The 13773-nt window shown below is 38.7% G+C and overlaps 1 protein-coding gene across 2 annotated transcripts in view; it reads right to left on the bottom strand.

Annotated features, from left to right (window-relative positions):
- Positions 1-13773, bottom strand: part of UACA (uveal autoantigen with coiled-coil domains and ankyrin repeats) — a 92572-nt gene that overhangs the window by 16346 nt on the left and 62453 nt on the right. For both annotated transcript variants that reach the window (XM_040643043.1, XM_008708529.2), the window contains exons 6-13: positions 13057-13127; positions 12847-12953; positions 10213-10394; positions 9071-9108; positions 6100-6168; positions 3365-3472; positions 2785-2817; positions 2174-2272 (exon numbers count right to left, since the gene is read on the bottom strand). In XM_040643043.1, the coding sequence (XP_040498977.1) occupies positions 2174-2272; positions 2785-2817; positions 3365-3472; positions 6100-6168; positions 9071-9108; positions 10213-10394; positions 12847-12953; positions 13057-13127 (707 nt within the window). The remainder of the gene's footprint in view (positions 1-2173; positions 2273-2784; positions 2818-3364; positions 3473-6099; positions 6169-9070; positions 9109-10212; positions 10395-12846; positions 12954-13056; positions 13128-13773) is intronic.

Genomic DNA, 13773 nt, shown 5'->3' with positions numbered 1-13773 from the left:
TTGAATGGGTATGCACACAAGCTATGCACAAAGGAAGTGGTGAAAGGAGATCAGTCAGGGGCTAAGAGGGCTGGCATTATGGGTGTGCTTATTTTCTGCCTTTAGTTTAACTACGTTTTCTCAGGTTCCTAAAATAAATGTGTTGTTTTTATAAGAAAAAACGCGTTAGGGGCGCCTGGGTGGCACAGCAGTTAAGCATCTGCCTTCGACTCAGGGCGTGATCCCGGTGTTGTGGGATCGAGCCCCACATCAGGCTCCTCCACTATGAGCCTGCTTCTTCCTCTCCCACTCCCCCTGCTTGTGTTCCCTCTCTCGCTGGCTGTCTCTCTCTATCAAATAAATAAATAATCTTTAAAAAAAAAAGAAAAAGAAAAAAACGCGTTATTTTTCTACAATATATTATAGCCTCATTGAAAGTTATGGACTTGGCTCCAAGTTTGTCGAAAGCTACGGAAAAACATGTTATTCCTAAGATGTGAGAGTCCACTCTTAGAAGAAAAGTAATACATAAATACTACCCAATTACAGGTTCCGACTGTGACGGATATTTCAAAAATCCCATATACACATCTGTATTTTCTCATTCGAGCTATTCTGAGCATAGAACCAGTCAGACCGCCTGGGTTCAAGTTCTGGCTCTGCCACTTCCTATTTATAGAGCCGCTCCGGGTAGACTGCTCTGTGCCTCAGTCTCCTCACTTACAGAGTGGAGGTAAGAGTAGGACCCACCACACAGAGTTGATGTGCTGATGAAGTGCGTGTATAGTACAGGCCCGTTTCTTGGCACGTGGGCAGTGCTACAAAATGTTAGCTATTACTGGTTTCACTATGAACCTTAAAAACAAACACCTTCAAGTGTGAAAGACAGAAGCCACTCTACTCGTTCATTACTTTATAAGCCTGTATTTCTGCATAAGCTTCAGAATTCAGTCATATCAGCCCAAACACGCATCCAGGCCTAACTCACCGCAGTGAAGTATAAGACTGTGAAGTATACGGTGCAGCAAATGTCTGCATATGTACATCTCGGGTCACCACAACCCAGATCAAGACAGACAACATTCCCAGCACCCTCAGAAGCTTCTTCATGCCCCTGGTCGGTAACCCCTCACCAAAGGGTGGCCTCTACTCTGACCTCGATCCCCACAGATTAGTCATGTCTGATTCCGAATTTCGTAAAAGGGAAATCATGCAATATAGACTCTGTGTCTGATTTCTTTCACGCAACATTACATCTGTGAGATTCCTCCCATGTCTTTACGTTCCTTCACAGCTGAGCGCGTTTTTCATCTCCAAAGAAAAGAATTGCTTTTGTTACGTGCTTTGGAGTTATAGTCCCCAGGAAAGATAAAAGATCCACACTGAATCAGCCACCTTATTCAAAGGCACCAGTGATGAACCACATTGATAAAATACATATGATGGCCTTGCAAAACAAACGTCTGCAGGTGAAAGTCAGGACAGTGGTTACCGGCTGGGCTGGAAGTGTGGGTTGTGACAGGAAGCAAGTGTCAGGAGGCTTCCAGGTACTGGGGAAGCTCTATTCCTTGACCTTGGTGTGTCTGACTTGTGAAAATTCTTCAGTGTACACACTTTAACATGTGCACTTTATAATACACTGTATTTCAATAAAAACTTTCTAAAAAATACCATGACTTTGTAAAAACTAAGAGCTAACGGGCCCAACCAAAGCTGAGTATATGAACGGAGCCTTACTGACACACTACTCCCAACCAAGTGTTGTAATTAATGCATATTAATGCGTAGATACACAACACCCTTTCTGAGATAATCCTGGAAATACACTATTCATTTATGACACTTTGTTCTTTTCACCATCATAAACATTGCAAATTTACTGGTACGAGTGTGAAGTTTTGTAAAGGTAAAGACGGACAAAGAGGAAAGCCGAGGAAGAGAAATGGGTATGGAAGAGAATGCTAGGCCCACGTGGGTCAGTTTCAGTGGTCTCGTTTAACCTTTGCAACCGCTCTGTGGAGAAAAGGACGATCACCCCAATTCTGCAAAAGCGGCAGCAAGCTCAGAGGCTACATAAACTGCCGAGATCACACAATAAAGAAGAAAGCGCTCCTTCAAATTCAAGTCTGACCCCAAGCTCCTTACCACTGCCCATTATATGTTATATGAAATAACTTGTTGAAGCTTTCTATACCTCAAAATATTTAAATCTATTTTTCAGAGTCTCAATAGTTCTTAGGCTTTCTTCGTGTTGCTTTTCTTTAGCCGCCAAAAGGGACTTCAGCTTTTCTTTCTGAAATGGAAAGGAATAAATACAGAGCAAAATCACTCCGTGCTTGCAACCGGGTTAAAAACGTGTTTCAGAAAACACGTGAATTAAAATGACTTCGATTTTTTTAGTATTTTTAACTACTAGTAGAGTTGAAAATTTCTACAAATATACTAATAAAATATATAATATATACAAACAATTCTATGAAAAATTCTCATTTCTGTCATTTGTTTCAAATCTTATTATTTTCAGACATTTTATTTACAATGTTTAGAATTTAATATCTTATCGTTAAAAGTTTCACAGAAAATGAGGCATTCAGAGGCAATAACAACAAAATGCTTATGATAACCCATGCTACTGTACTTAAACTGTATTTTTATAGTCACATATAGGTCTTGTTTCTCCCTTTAAGCAATAACCAGGAATCGAATCCTCGTCCCCATCTCAACTCGGGACTCAAACCTCAACTGCAATATCATATTCAATTTACATAACATTTTAGAGCTTTAAAGTACAATTTATCATCCTACCTCACTTTCCAGATCGTCAGCAACCATTACTTCCTAAATTTAAAAAGAAGAAGAAATGTATTTTCATTATTCAAAGCGGATTTTTTAAAGGCATGAGCTCAGTGAATATCTTTGTAAAAGGCTGGCACGTATCTTTAAGAATGGGAACAAGGATGTAAGAAGAAAATGTCTCTGGATGACTAATTCTGTGGTCTGGGCTGTCACTCATTCTTCTCACTGACCAGGTTCAGAAGCACTTGGATTCTTCTGAGAACCCATCCATTATCAACTCCTACCTACTCCTCTTCCTCACATCTCTCATCTACTCCTTTCTCTCCAATCCCACAGCCCCAACTATACAGTTCAGCGCTTTGCTATTACCATACACCCACAGTATTCTCTGTTCTTACATGTGACACTGAAAGTTTCATGTAAAGATCCCAGGAAAACAGGACTTTCCTCAAGGACAATGACCTGATTGTATCTCCTTTAGCATCTAGCACCATGACTTGATGTGGTAGGTGATCATTAACTATTTGTTATCGATGATTACTGGTAGTAAAACATTTTTTAATTTTTTTATATTATGTAGATTATTTACCTCATTCAGTTGTAGTTGTAAACCATTGACTTTATCCAGTAATATTCTCTGTTCTTGCTGAATTTTTCTCAACCTCTCTTTCAAATCTTCATTTTCAATCTCCAGATCCTTAAATAGTAAAGGTAACAAGTGCCAGACCAGCCTTAAAAGAGCAATTCTTACGGAAGAAATTTTTAAAAGCAGTTTGCTATCATGTACAGATATAGACATATATAAAACAGCGTTAAGTCCAAAGACACAATAGTTTCAATGACATTTCAATGACTTAAAATTTATAGATCAAAAATAATATAAGGCATACTCATTTCATTGTGCTTTGTTTTGTTATGCTTCGCAAATACTGTGTTTTTTACAAATTGAAGGTTTGCAGCAACCCTGCATCGAGCCAGTCTATCGGCACCATTTCTCCACCAGCATTCACTTATTTTGTGTCTCTGAGAGTTCCATTTGGTAACTATCACAATACTTGAAACTTTTTTTTATTATTATTCTATTTGTTATGGTGATCTGTGGTCAGTGATCCTTGATGACTCTACTGTAATTGTCTTGGGGCACCATGAAGTGCGCCCATCTAAGATGGCAAACTTAACCAGTAAGTGCTGGGTGCGTTCTGACGGCTCTACCCACTGGGCGTTCCCCCATCCCTCTCCCTCTCCTCAGGCCCCCCTATTCCCTGAGACACAACAGCACTGAAATCAGACCAATTACAAACTCTACAATAGCCTCTAAGTGTTCAAGGGAAAGGAAGAGTCACACATCTCTCACCTTAAATCGAAAGCTAAAAATGATTAAGCTTAGTGAGGAAGGCAGGTCAGAAGCAAAAAAAAAAGCCAAGAGCTAGGCCTCTTGTACCAGACAGCCAAGTTGTGAATGCAAAGGAAAAGTTCTTGAAGGAAATTAGAAGTGCTACTCCAGTGATCGCATGAATGATAAGAAAGCAAAACAGACTTATGGCTGATATGGAGAAAGTTTAAGTGGTCTAGATAGAAGATCAAACCAACCACGACCACGACATTCCCTTAAGCCAAAGCCTAATCCAGAGCAAGGCCCTAACTCTCTTCTATGAATTCTACGAGGGCTGCTAACACAACATCCATTCTGCAGCCCGTGGATTAAGGAGTAATTTCAACTTTCAAGGCTAATTATTTAAGAAATACATTTTATATGGCCTCCTTGATGGAGATTCTTCTGATGGATCTGAGCAAAGGAAATTGGAAATCTTTTGGAAAGGATTCACCATTCTAGATGCCATTAAGAACATCTGTGATTAATGGGACGAGGTCAAAATACCAACATTAATAAGAGTTTGGAGGAAGTGCATTCCAACCCTCATGGACGACTCTGAGAGGTTCAAGGCTTCGGTGGAGGAAGTTAACCGCAGATGTGGTAGGAACTGCAAGAGATCTGGAATTAGCAGTGGAGCCTGCAGATGGGGCTGAATTGCTGCGATCTCATGATAAAACTAATGACTGAGGAGTTGCTTTTTATGGATGAGCAAAGGAAGTGGTTTCTTGAGATGGAATCTACTTCTGGTGAAGATACTATTAAGATTATTGAAATGGCGACAAAAGATTTAGAATAGGACATAAACTTAGTTGACAGGGCGGCAACGGTGTTTGAGAGGACTGGCTCCAATTGTGAAAGGAGTTCTACTGTGGGGAAAATGCTATCAAACAGCATGCTACCAAGAAAACTTTTGTTAAAGGAAGAGTTCATCAATGTGGCAAACTTCCTTGCTGTCTTATTTTAAGAAATTGCCACAGCCTCCCCAACCTTCAACAACTCACCACCCTCATCAGTCAGCAGCCATCAACATCACGGCAAGACCCCCCGCCCAGTAAAAAGATGACAACTCACTGAAAACTCTAATGATGGCTAGCATTTTTTAGCAATAAAGTATTTTTCAATTTTTTCTTTTCTTTTTTAAAAAATATTTATTTAAGTAATCTGTACACCCAACGTGGGGCTCGAACTCACCACCCCGAGATCAAGAGTCACATGCTCTTCTGACTAAGTCAGCCAGGCACCCCAGCAATAAAGTATTTTTAAATTAAGGTATATACGTTGGGGTTTTTTTAGATATGAAGCATTTAAGGCTCCAATTTAGGGCTAGAGTTCACTTTCTTAACACTACATAGTAAACTATAAAAGCCCAAACAAAATGCTTTTGTCTTATCATATGGAAAACAGCTATACAACTTATATTTTAATGGTGTTTCAGTCATAAAATAAACCATTTAATTATGGAAACTTCCTCCAACATAATCCACATAATAATTATTTTTTGAACACTTTGATGAACATAAAATGTTGTATGGTTAAACAAAATGATTCTTCTTCATCAAAATAAAAAAATAAACTAAACATATTTATTTACATTAATAACCATCATTTTCATCACAATACTTAAGTTTTCTAAAATGAATACAAATTTAGGACTTATGGCCCGAAACAGATATATTTAAATCAAAAAGTTATATAAAGTTGTTAAATTATTTGCTTCCTAATACATATTAAAACAATACTTTCTGTAAGATAATATGACCCAAACATTCGTATCAAAAGTCAATTCTTTTAGAAGGGATTGGGCAAGAAAACAGAATCACAAAACATAGCAGGCTGCCCTTCCTTCCCCTGTTCATTTCCTCCACAATTCATGCTCCTCTTTCCACCTGACCCCACCACAAACAACACAGCAATTCTTTACAAAGATACCATTTTTTTTTTCTTTTTACCTGAATGTTTCGATGCTCCCTCTGACTTGATTTCATATTTACTTCTTCTAGCATGTATGGCAAATTTCGCTTTGGTGAAACAGAAGAGAACACAGGTTAGCAAGTATGAAAATACAGGTAAGTACATTTTCCTCAGTAGGAAATATCCTAGTGGAATAGCCAATTAGCGATGTGCAGCTTATCCAGCATGAAAGTTTGCTGTAATATAACACAAGGGGGCAGTGTTTGCACTGAAAACTCCAAGTGGAAAGCATCTTTAAGAATACAGGTTTTTTAAATAAATCAAGTATGCTTTATTTTAAAATACGAAGACATAATAAAATTTAAAATCCTAACTGTTAAGGATTTGTTTTTACTGAAGTTACCAAGATTTAAAAAGTAGAATTTGTACTAGACACAAAACTAAAGTTGCACTGTAAGGCATCCTTGACCATTCCCAAAGGAACAATCTAGTACTTAAAAAGGAGGGGGAGTTATACTAATGTTGAAAAGAAGTATGGGAAGTATTTATTTCTTTAAGCACTGATAAAATATCAAAGGGTGTGGAAGATTTGCTTTAATAAAAACATAACACAAGTATTAAATAAGAGAGCATATAACCTTTTTTTGGCCCAAACTGACATTTAAATCTACCTAATAATTTTGGGGCGCCTGGGTAGCGCAGTCGTTAAAGCGTCTGCCTTCGGCTCAGGGCGTGATCCCGGCACGCCGGGATCGAGTCCCACATCGGGCTCCTCTGCTGGGAGCCTGCTTCTTCCTCTCCCACTCCCCCTGCTGTGTTCCCTCTCTCGCTGGCTATCTCTCTGTCACATAAATAAATAAAATCTTTAAAAAAAAATAAAATAAATCTACCTAATAATTTAGAAAGCTATGGTCTTTCTTTTGCGGGGGGGGAAGCTAATGCTTTAATTTTCTAAGAAATTTTTTTTGTGTTTTGTATTATTTGTTGAGTCTTGTTTAACCAAGTGTTTTAACTATCATTCTAGTGAGTATGGATTTAGAGTTAGAGGGACAAGGTCCCACTAGGAAGATAGGTCATACCACGACTTGGCCCATACTACATTTCTAGCCTCATTCCTTCCAGCAAAGCACTGTTCTTTGTGTGAGATCTGACCCACTTGCTCATTCTACCTTCATCCCCGCCTTCCCTGCAGAGGGTCCTTCATCTTCTGGCAGCTGCTTACCTCACCCGCCTCTCCTCCTCGGTCATGAGCACATCGCTCCTCCATGCTGACCTTCTACTGCCCCATGGGTGTGTTAAACATACTCCTGCATCAGGGGGTTGGCCCCTGCCCTTCCCTCTGCCAGCTAAGGCTTCTCCTATAGAGCCCCGTGGCTCCCTTCTCACATTCTTCACACCTCTGCTCAAATGTCACTTCCTGAGAGAGGCCTTGGCTGACCATGCCATCTAAAATAGCTTCCCGCCTTCTCTCCTCTTCATCCCCTAATCCTGTTCCACTTTTCTTCAAAGCAGATGTTATGATACTAAGTACTAGCATTTGCTCATTGCTCATTTCTCTCACCAGGCTGGGAGCAACGTGAGACGGGAACTTTGCTCACTATGACTTCCCAGCACCTAGAACAGTAATTGGCATATAGTAGGTGCCCCACAGAGGTCTGTTAAGCAAACAATTGAATAAGGCTTATTTTTAAAACTCTACTGTAGTTTTCCTGATAACAGGGACTCTATGTCCCTTAGCAGAGGAACAAATCCTATCTGCAACAGCTATTTTAAAACGTATTCAACAAAGAATGCAAATACCGAGTTTTACTGTTCCTAGCAGAATATTAACTCCATGTATTCATTTAGGTAACTCCTAGAGCACTCAGCAGAATACCATTCCCACATTAATATTCAATAATTATTTTAAATATCTATATATTTCAGGAATCACTTTTCTCTGCTCCCGTATAAGACAGCTGTACAGACATAACACAGTACGTTTTTTCCCCCCACTCTACTCCCACTGAGGTCATCTGAGGAACGGGAGAGAAGGTGGAAACAGCTGTTCCCGAGAGAAAGGTAAAGTGATGGCAGACAGAACCCATGCATGAATGTAACACTTAATTCTGATGGACTGGAGAGGAAAACATGCTTTCATATAGCTTTCAGATTCCGGAGAGAGAAGAATGATGCGCAGAGAGAATGATGATCAGAATTTCTCAGAAGGTACCTGATTACTCTCCTCAGGGTTTGGAAGGGCTCAGGTGCCTCTCCCTAGAGAAAAGCGGAAAGCCTGGAAGGGAAGAGCCAACAGAAGAGGAAGGCTGCCTACACTAGCTCCTGAGCAAGATGGTGACAGTGGGGTAAACCAGCCCCACTTACGCTCACCTGAAGAGATTAGGGGAAAACAAGAAGACATTTACTGAGACTGGGACACAAAACCAGGGTTACATAGTGATTTGGTAATAAAATTAGGGCAACGTATGAATTCTTTCATATATTGTGTTTTTTTCAAAGTCCTCTTTAAATATCAACAAGGCAAAAAAAAAAGTACAAAGAAAGCAAAATATTAACAGTGGTCTTGAAATCATAATATATAATCAGTTTTGAATTCTGTTTTCTTCCTTTCTTAAGGCACCAGAAGAATTTTCCCGTTAACAGTAAACATTTCAAGCTAAGGTTTATGTTTATGATCTGCTAGGCTAAAATTCATCATTTAAGAATCTCAACAAGGTACAGTATCCCATATTTTAAGGGCTGGAGGCTCAAGGCCAGCAATCAGGAGGCTACATATTTCCCACTGGATACATTCACTGTGTCATTGTCATTGAGATCCACTGTCTCAAGCTCAGTGATGGCATCAAAGCCTCAGGATCTTAATACCTGGGTTCTACATGGACATGATTAACTGAGCAGAGAGAACAGCATGTACTTAAACTTGACAGTTATGTATAATCATTAACCAGTAAACACTTTACTGAAATTGCACCATATATAGAATTTTTAAAAATTAAAATTAAGACTTACCTGCTGTAAAGATGGTCCTTTCTTCCAAAGTTCTCTCCCTAAAGATTTAAAGAGAGAGAAAGAGACGAGAAAGGGGAACAGTAAAACAGCAGGTTACCTCGGGTAGATTACAGATTATGAATTCCCTAACTATACCATTGAGTCATTAAAGAAATCAGTTTTAAAGTTCCCTCTAAAGCTTACTACTTTGCAGTTAAAATGACAGTGACCTAATTTTACCTATTAAACTGCAAAATTATTTTTTTTTGTTATGACTACATCCAGGTGGCTAATATTCAGTGTTAGGAAGGGGAGGTAGTTGCAAAATACGAAATTTGAAACACTCCTCAAATGGAAGGCAATTTGTCAATATGTATCAAAAGCTTAAAGAAATGGGTATATCCTGATATATACGATTCAATTTCTAGGAATTGATCCTAACACTATGATAAAAATATGCCAAAATATTTACGCATAACAACAGTCACTAAATCGCTATATTAGCAAAAACTGCAAACAACTTAAATGACATGTACAGAAAATGGCTTAATTCAATTAAGCTTAAATATATGGAATTTAATGCATTAATAAAAATCATACTATAGACAAATTGTTTATCTATGAGGGAAAACCCTTCAAAATGAATTATGCAAAAAGTAATCTGCAGCTTACTACGAGTGACCTCAATTTCCCTCATATGGAAAAGACTGGAAGGATATTTCTCTTTAATAAACACAGAAAAATACTTGATACAGGTATTTGATAAATAATGGTTGAACATTTTATATACATGTTCAAACAATGATTCTTTCTTTAAAATTTTGTACATATAAAAAAGCTAAGTGCTACGAGCCCTCCTCATCAAAAAGAAACATATACATTAGTAAAACGCACTTGATTGGGCTCTTTCTCCTCATTCTTTAACCTAGGCCATAGTACAGTAGGGTTCACGTGATAAACTAGCCAACATACGCAACAGGCACTGCCGCACAGCAAGTGACTGCCGTAATGCAAATAGGCAAAGCCGTGGCACGGAGGGAGACACACCACTGATGTGCAGCATTAAGGAATGCTTTGCTCCTTACAAACTGCAGTTCCACCCTCCGAGTCTTTAAAAGCTGCTCTTTATTAAGCTAGACTTTTCTAGCTACTTTGCTACCTACCTTTGTTGGTATTTTCTGACGCAGTCTTCAATAAAGTCAGAATGTCCAGATTGTCCCCAATTCTTGCGTAGTAAGAGCTATCATGGCCCAGGGCATCCAGCAGGCTCACATCAGCACCATTTTTAAGTAAGACTTCTACAGCGTCTTTACAACCATACTCACAACCCAGCATGAGAGCCGTTCTAAGAGGGAAGAAAGAAGTTTAAAAGACCCCGAGAAAGACCTAAGAAAATATTTCAGAAACCTTCCAGAAGCCCCCTTCTTAAAGAAGAGATACTACTTTAAAAAGTCATACATGTTATACAGATTTTACTTCCTATTTTTATCTTACATTTTAACTTCACATCTATAAAAACATGTGCTTTCTGTTTTAGTTTGCAGAGCTAAAAACCTTGCACTACTTACATACGTGTGTTCCTTCTACTACCAAACGAACCTCCTTTATGCCAGCTCTTCTACGTTCTACAAGTAAATTACCACGAAAATCTTCCACCACTGATACTGTCGCCGCATCTGCTCAAAACCTACGGCTATAAACCCAAACTATTAAAGGCCCTTGAACTGAACCTCACCCTGCAAACCTCTTTGATGAACTCCTACTCCAAAACAAGAATCAGATTCCAGTTCTGATCCCTCTCCTTAAAAGAGCTTTCCTTCTCCTAACTGGAGACCTTCACATCTTCACACTTAATTTTAAAACCTGCCTCCTCGATAAACCTTCCTTCATTATCCCCGTTATCATGGACCACTGGTTTACTCTGCCTTGACAAGATCATCGTGCACTGAAACACTTAGTACAAACAGCAGTAATGCAATTAAACAACTGAATCATCATGGAAATTTAGAAGGACGCTTGAAATTATTTTGTCCCACTCCTATTTTTATTGCTGAGGAAACCAAAAAATTGCTCATGAAATGAAGTGAGTTATCCTAGATCTAACATTGTCTTTGACTGTGAATATTAGATTTCATAAGAAACGGAGTCTTGCTTTTACTCTATGTATATCCTATTTCTCTTTTCTACTCCCCTGTAGTTGCTGGAATACAATTTTATATACACCAGGCACCACCAACAAAGTTTTTTTATTCGGGAAAAAATATTATAGATAAGACAAGAAAAAAATACAGAGTCTTAATTTCTTTTTAATTTCTTCTTAAATTTAAGATTTTAATTTATTTTTTTAAAAACATTTATTTGAGAGAAAGCATGAGCTGGGTGGAACGGGGTACAGAGGGAGAGGGAGAAAGAGTCTTCGACAGACGCCATGCTACAGACTCCACGCTGGGCACGGAGCCGGAGACAGGGCTCCATCTCATGACCCTGAGATCACAGCCTGAGCTGAAACCAAGAGTCAGACACTTAACCAACTGCGCCATCCAGGAGCCCCAAATTTTAATCTATTTTTAAGACCATCTGCTCCCTAGCCTATTTAATACACATTGCCCTACCTCATCGTGTGTGTGTGTGTGTGTGTGTGTGTGTGTGTGTGTGGAAATTCCAAAGTGCTTGGGAAAATATAAGATCTATAAAAAAAAAAAAATAGGGCATTATACATGGATCAACCAGATGATCCCTCTCTGATCCTAAACTTTATTTTTAAACCCAATTTTCTTAGTCATGCTTGGAACCAGATTATAGCATCTGCAAAAACAAAGTAATGCAAAAAAGCCACTTCCTTAATAATCACATTAATGACTTAATTGCTTAAGAATTTCGTCCTTTGAGAGGTCTGAACAATAAAAGCAAGCAGAGCTATAAAATCCGACATCTAAAGACTTTTGCTATACCTATCTACTTCCAGTGAACTACAAAAAAATAGGATACATGTTTAGAAGAATAAAATTAAGTGAAAAGACGAACAGTTTTACTAGTAATCATTTACAAAATGCCAAAAATTTGTTATGAATTATAATGCTCCAACTAGGGAATGGGATGTATTTCAGATACGTCACTGTCTAAAACACTGGGACCATGAACATGAGAATTACAACGGCAGTGCCACGATACACTGGACCTACGGGACGAAAGGGGAAGAGTTACAGACTCAAAGTATTCGTGCGCATCAACTAAAATGACATCGAACACATAAGCAAAGATAAACACAGGAACCTCAAGGTGTGGAAATGAACTTGGTTTCAGAGAAGGAGATAGCACTATGCCCGGGCAGGGTAAGGAGAGCGAACACATTGAGAAAGTCTATATGGAAAAACGTCAGGCTCCAGGACACCCAAGAATCTTTACTCTCAAAAAATTCACTAACAAAGCAGACTGTAGGTGCAATGTTTTATTGTTCTCCCTCATTATCTTATCTGAGCCCATTTTTCATTAAAGATTGTTTTAAAACTTTAAAATAAACAACTGGGATAGAATTCCTCTTCTTTGGTTTTCTGACCTGAACACAGGCTCTAATCACTGCTTGTGTTCCACTTTACCCTGTCATCTCCCCCTATTTCCCTCTTTTTCCTTCATCAGACTCTGGGGAAAAAAGAGAGAAAAAAAAAAAAAAAGAAGTGGGTGCTAATTCCAAGGAAAGAGAGACCCAAAGGGGGATGGAAAGGACAAGTCACAGCTATGGAGTTTCAGAGTCACTGTGAATCCAGCTGGTGTCTGCGGAGCTGTGATAAAAGAATTACCTGTTTTGTTTGTCTCTGGAATTAATCTCCGCCCCTCTATCTATCAGCAGTTGACATATCGTTGGCCTACACATCTGAGTAGCCAGAACCAGGGGTGTCCGCCCATCCTAACCAACAAGAGAAATAGAACAGCATGAAGACAACAAATCTCCCAAAACATGCAAGTTAGAACACGTGAGTTGAAGTGACAATAAACATACACGGACTCACCACGTCTTTGGCATTCACGGAGGCCCCGTGGTCACAAAGCAGCTGTATGCTGGAAGGACAGTCTGCCATGGCTTTGAGGAACAAAGAAAAATGATAAATGGTGAACATCTGTTGGTAAGACACATGGTGCTTTGCTACATCCATATAAGGCATAAGTTCTTCAATTTCTGAACTACCAAGCTTCACATTGTCCACTCTCAGCCTAGCATTATAAGCACCCATTTCAGAAAATGGGTTAGACCGGAGCATTTTATAAATGTTGTATAATTTACTGGGACCAACGAATACTGTCACCCTTGCAGAAGATAATATACTGCTACCCTAAGTGTAAACACAGATATAAAAATCAAATTAAAATTTTCTACTTATAATATATTCTTAAATGTGGCTACAACTGACCTGAACCTTGAGGGATTAGCTCAATTTTTTTTTTTTTTAATGAATCATACTCAGGTCTTTATAGAAGAGTCACAGTAAAAAAGGTTTGACTCGTATAATTCATATTTCCTTTTAAAATCAGAGATTGTAATGTCTGCCTTTGACGATGCAAAGCAGGGTCATTTTGCTGAAAACTGTATTATAAAACCACACACTGCTTCTTCTCCAACCAACACTAGAGTTCATATTTGTATTAGGAAACAAATTATTGTTAACATCCTAAAATAGGACTGGGCTTCAACTCACCATGAGTTTTTATTAAAACTTTTTATATTATTA

This window comes from Ursus maritimus, unplaced genomic scaffold (assembly GCF_017311325.1).
Source record: "Ursus maritimus isolate PB19 unplaced genomic scaffold, ASM1731132v1 scaffold_27, whole genome shotgun sequence".
NCBI lineage: Eukaryota > Metazoa > Chordata > Mammalia > Carnivora > Ursidae > Ursus > Ursus maritimus.
The sequence above is the reverse complement of the archived record's forward strand: the minus strand, read 5'-3'. Positions and strand labels throughout refer to the sequence as shown.